Below are 6,000 nucleotides of genomic sequence, written 5' to 3' on the forward strand. Positions count from 1 at the left end.
TCTCAAGCAATGAGTACCTATATTATAATTTATCTTATACTTACAGAAAACCTTATGAACATTTTATAAAGCTAAAAGTAAACATAAAACTTAAAAGTATTTAAAAAAAAAAAAATAAGTAAAAATTTATATAGGTTTTTTTTTTTTAAATTTGTATTATGTCGTAATATTATGTCTTATTTCTCAATTTTTAGTGATATTTAAAATGCATATTTTGGTATTTCTAAGTGCATATTAGAGGATTAAAAAATAAATAATTTAGTGCTATAACTTCCAAGTCTTGATTATAATATTTATGAATAATTGATTATTATAATAAATTTTTTTTTTTTAGCTTGCAAAAACTATTCGTTGTCGGCGTTTAACTTCTCATCGTCGTCAAATGTATCGGTTAGTTCGAATTCTGTTGCTTCCGGTGTCGTGATCTTGATTCTGATCGCTGACATCTGTTCAACCAAATTCGAGACCCCAATCTCTCCGGATTCAGTTTTCGGCGACATTTGCTGTGTATTACGTGGCCCAAGTCCTTGGAATTCGCACAGGCGAACGTCAGAATATTTGTAAGTTCGCTTTATACGCGATGCGAGAGCACGAACATCAATCTGTTTGGGCAAACCATTTTCGGGCACAGTTGTATCTGATGTACTTGCCTTGTCTGTCACATCTACTTTAGCTGATTCATTCATCGGGTCACTACTCGATACACTCTCCAGATTAGATACATTTGTGGCTGCGTCGATTGCACCGGAAGCTACAGAATTTGTGGGGTCTAGTACCCCAGGCCGCGCGAGTTCAGGCAACATATACGACGTTTCAGACTGCATCAGCTGCATATTCATGAATGACTGCAACAAATCGCACCAGCCTCTCTCGTACGCTATCCACAGTCTCTCGTTCCGGCGCAATTCGTCTAGAGTTGAGTTTTTGATCTGCTTTGGCGTGCACAGCGGATTATCCGACCCAGAGAGTCCGGGCAACGATTTTCTCCACTCGCTGCCGTCGTCTCCCTGCTGGTCGGACATCTGCAGTGCATATAATATAAAATAACAAGTAATATTGCATTTATTCATAAATAATATTGTAAAATGTTTCCAGTGCCGATTAAATAATGATTTTTTAATGATTGTGGGGAAGGGGAGATACCATTAAGTAAATAATATACACTTATACACTGGTATTGAAAAAAATGTCAAGATAAACATATCACCCCTCTCCCCCCTTTTATTGTTGTACCAGCCTAATTTACGTCTTTAAAAATAATAGAGACTGATAAATTTGACCATTGAAAACCTTAACTACTTAATTAATTTTTGAGATTTTGAAAATGTTTTTATCTGTAATTTCAAATAGGTACACTTAAACTGTTGTAATAAAAAATATAATTTTTAATGTGATGATTTTTATTTATCTAATTTTAATTTTTGTTTGTTTTTATAGAGCTTCATGTCATAAATATCAAGCAAATAGCTTCTGTTACTTAGAATAATATGTATAAGTTATAAGTTATGAATTATTTAAAATTTTGTTGAGCACTATAAACGTATTTACATATACACATAATTGTGTTCAACTTCCCTCTTCCTATAAAAATTGTAAGTATAAGTAAAAAAAAAAACTATTAAGTAATTGGAGTATCATTCAAATAAATAAACATATCGTAAAAAAATAAGATATTTTTAAAAATGGTAGGTGCTTAGCACTATATTATACATTTTTAACCATAAACATAGACTGAAAAAAACTAATGCAGATTCATCAATAATGTACTCAACTTAATTCAACTTTATTTACCAAGAGGTAAGAATAATATACGTTCATGATAATAATTAATAGGTTTGAAAGTTGTAGACTAATATGGAGGTTATGATGGCTTGACAATTTTACTAATTAATATTAATCTATCAATCTATCAACATTTTATAATTTGTAAGCATTTTCTAAGAATAATAAATACTACATGTTTTTTATATTATTGTAAACTTGTTATCCTTAGTATATAAGTTTTAATAACTCAGAAATAACTTATTTGAATTTTGATTTAGATATATCCACATTAAAAAAAAATAATTTGCTTACTAATTCACAGGAAAAAGTTTGAATCTCATTTGAAAAAAAAAAAACTTTGCATTAATACAAGACATAATATAAATTATATAAAAATGTAAAATATGGTCCTCAAGTAGGTATACTTATAAATTCCAAATATCAGAATTTGAAATTCATTATTAAATAAAATAATGGATTGAAAATGTTTGGTGAATTATCATTTGCAGTGTACATAAACATTTTTTCTTCATATTTTTAATTTCATATACTGAAGCCATAATATAGTAAACTTTATTATTTTCAAGCCTTAGACAAGCAGTTCTACTAGTTTGCTTTCACTGAAATAATGTTTGACATAATTTTCATTATTATTTCTAAAATAATATTTTGCTTTAGTAGAATTCAAATTAAAATTAAATGCAGCTATATGAATGGCAAAAATATAAAAAGTTTTTTGACACAAATTATTATTAAAAATTAGATTTTTTTTTTATATAGGTAGACACGTAATATAATTATATTATTAGATAAATATTTATAATAAATTGAAAACCAGTATTATTAGTATAAACGAATCTCTATGTCAAAAAAATCACTTTGTATTATTATTATATTAGTATATTAATATTATATATAACCTAGTGATATTGATTTATAATTTAAATATTCAAAATACTGCAGCTGCAATGATTTCGAGCCATCGCATATGGTTTTAATTTGTGTATATGTCTGCACATGTCAACATTTCAAAGTTGAAATACTTAAGCCTTGCTGATATTGAGGATAGTATAAATTAAAAAATTAAATTGTCAAACATAGAAAATAAATTTTACTCCTTTGATTTCATTTATCTCTCTATATATATATATATAAATGTTAAAATAGAAATATTTGTTACACATTTTTTCTTAAATTACTCATCTGATTTTTATTTTATTTTAAATGAAAGAGTACATTGCAGAGCAAATTCTAAGCTTATTTCTGATTTAATTGAGTTATTGATTATTTTAAATAATCAGCGTATACGGATATAAGACATTTTTTTTTTTTATCTGTGTTACCAATTATTAGTTATTATTAGTAATTAATATTTTAGTAAATACTTGATGTAGTTTAACTATAAAAAAAAATTTTCATTATTTTTAGCTTACAATATTGCAACTTTTAGTCCAGAATGAAAGGAAATTAAATTTAAATCGTTCAACATAAAAAAAAAGAAAAAAAAAAAGAAAAATGAAAAATAATTTCAAAAAAATGCTGCTGTTAAATGGTCAAAAAAAAAGTAACGCCGGGTGCGACAGTTATCTAATATTGATATGTTAGGAATATCGTCAATATATCAATTCAAAAAAATAAATGTAAATATATTTACTTATCCACACGCGTTACGCTAAAATGTTATGTTAACATTTTGGCAACCAAATTTTACACAGACACATTTTATACGGGTAACGAAGTGCACGGGGATAGCTAGTATATTATAATATGCTTGTCCTGGCACAACGAACAACCCAATCTCTATCTGCACAAGAAAATTTAAATTATTAAATATATATATATATATATATTAAATAGTATAATTAAGTTTAAATTTAATATTATTTATATTAAAATTAGTTTATTAAATGCTAAATATAAACATATTTAATTTAAAGATAACAATATCATTAAAAGGTACAAGTTACCATTACGTGATTAAAAATAAAAAAAATAAAAATATTTTAGCATTAAATACTTAAAACAGTAAGTTTTCAAAACTTAAACTCATATTAAAAAATAATTTCATTGCAAATGATTGGTTTTTTTTGTTAGCCTATGCTAAAATATCGACAAATAAATATAATTGCTTATACTAAAATCGATCATTATAATCTATATGTGGTACCCGAATACTATTATTATACAATATTTGTTGTAATATAATAATGCCACTGGATTTTCACAATTTCATTTATCTATCATTTATTAATATTGTGTGTAAATACAGAATGTACCTAGTGTGATAAACACGTACAACACATTTCTATAATCCATGATTATGCGGTTATTTGCAGTAACTGCTACCTATAATAACAGGCGTAACATGTTATCAGTGTTCCGCCACAAGTCTATCTTTCCCATTGGCTTTTTTCATCAAATTAAATATCTATGGATTTCACATTTCCATCAAAATAATTTTAAAACTATAGAAAGCTGTTATGTTCAATAATTAAGAATAATAACATTTAAAAAAATAAAAAAATATATATAAGTTAAAGATATATAATTATTATACATATATATATATATATATTTTTTTTTTGATCAAATTATAGGTCCATTTTTAAAATATATTCGTTCATAAATGTTTAATTTGACTTACAGTACAAAAATAATTTTAATTTTATTTAATGTATTTATTAATGTGTGTTATATTAGTACTGCTATTTCAATATTTTATTATATTTTAAATAAACATATACAGTAAAAAATAACAGATTTTCAAAATATAGAAATTGATTTGGTGGAAATGTAGAATCGGTCAATATCTCATTTATAGTAGGAACGAGGAATTGGTGGAAAAGGGGAAAGTACACTTTTGGTGAAAATAGGTTAAGTTTGTTTTATAAATGCATACAGATAGAATGTCTTATTTCATACAATATTTTTGTGGTCTAAATAAAACAATAGTATAAACTCGATTAATAAAGTTTTTTTTAGTTGAATTATTTTTTATATTTAAAAAAAAAAAAAATTAAAAGCACAGGTTCCATAAAATATCTATTAAAATATAAATAATCAGTGCTTGTATAAGCCCATGTATTTACTAGTGTAAGTCGTAATTATATTAATAATGTGGAACGTAAAAACTATTAAAGAAACTTACAATATGTAAAATAAATAACCATTTTATGATTTTTAAAACTATAAATATCAAATTGCTTTGAAAAGGAGAAACATATTTGCCCGATTCAAATTTAATCACACAATTAACCAAACCATATTTATATATTTTTCTAATGTATTAATGAACAATTTAAAGTGTGGTTTTAAAATTGCAGACAAAAAAATAATTAAAACAACTGCTGTTTAATAACGTATAGTATATGTAGTTAACATGCAGCGTATATTTGTTAATTTATTTTCGGTTAAAAAAAAAAAAAATAAATTACTTTAGCAATAATAATTTAATATTAATTTTTAATAGGTATTTAATTTACTAAACAATGATCACTATGGAGTGCTTATAAGTACTATAGACTTTTTATTTGATACTCGACTGATCAATTAAATTGTTTAGTATGTAATACTTACATTTCGTTTTAGTTAGTTTTCTTCTTGAAATTTAACTTTTTCGTTGTAAAAGCCGAAATCTTTGTTGTGTTTCCGAAGTTTAGACGCTAGTCACAGACTAGAAACAAACAAACAAAACAATTTTGGATTAATGTATGGAGAATAAAATTAATTTAACGTGTATTAAAATAATAGAAAAAAAACCGAACAAATCGAATTAAAATCTAAATCGAATTTGTATAAATAAGAAATATATATAAATATATAATATGCATATATAAATTATTTATATAATATTGTTTATAGATAAATATACGAAATAAATTATTATACTTGTTATTATAATATGATTTTAGACGTGTGCACGTTACCTAATTTTCGATGGAAGGAAGACGGTAACACACTGAATGGTAGTTGTCACACAACTGACTGGCGGTACACAGACGATAGCCGGACAAGGCTCAGTTTTTGGTCAATTCTATGTTCTGGGTGGCTCGGTGGATTACTTTACTATATATTGTGCGACCGTTATAGTTCATAGTGGTTCATCCATGGTGGGGAACGAGGTGGTTAAATACGACAATCGTATAATATTATATTACACAATTTATTATGATCGTATTTGTATAATCTAATGATAGGTTTTTCTGAACAAATTTTTATTTTTATTGACTAAAATAC

General features: G+C 25.5%; 1 protein-coding gene across 2 annotated transcripts; it reads right to left on the reverse strand.

Annotated features, from left to right (window-relative positions):
• Positions 1–169: 169 nt before the first annotated feature.
• LOC112591471 lies at positions 170–5,783 on the reverse strand. 2 transcript variants are annotated; one of them, XM_025335309.1, is made up of 3 exons: positions 5,691–5,783; positions 5,341–5,437; positions 170–1,022 (listed from the first exon to the last, which is right to left on the reverse strand). In XM_025335309.1, exon 3 carries the CDS (start codon positions 1,020–1,022, stop codon positions 345–347), a length of 678 nt encoding a protein of 225 aa, XP_025191094.1. In that variant the 5' UTR covers positions 5,341–5,437; positions 5,691–5,783; the 3' UTR covers positions 170–344. The 2 variants fall into 2 exon arrangements, with proteins under 2 accessions (XP_025191094.1, XP_025191095.1); XM_025335310.1 differs by having other exon boundaries at positions 5,653–5,733.
• Positions 5,784–6,000: the final 217 nt, after the last annotated feature.

The sequence above is a fragment of the Melanaphis sacchari genome, unplaced genomic scaffold (genome assembly GCF_002803265.2).
Source record: "Melanaphis sacchari strain LSU unplaced genomic scaffold, SCAv2.0 Contig134_pilon_pilon, whole genome shotgun sequence".
In the NCBI taxonomy this organism is placed as follows: domain Eukaryota; kingdom Metazoa; phylum Arthropoda; class Insecta; order Hemiptera; family Aphididae; genus Melanaphis; species Melanaphis sacchari.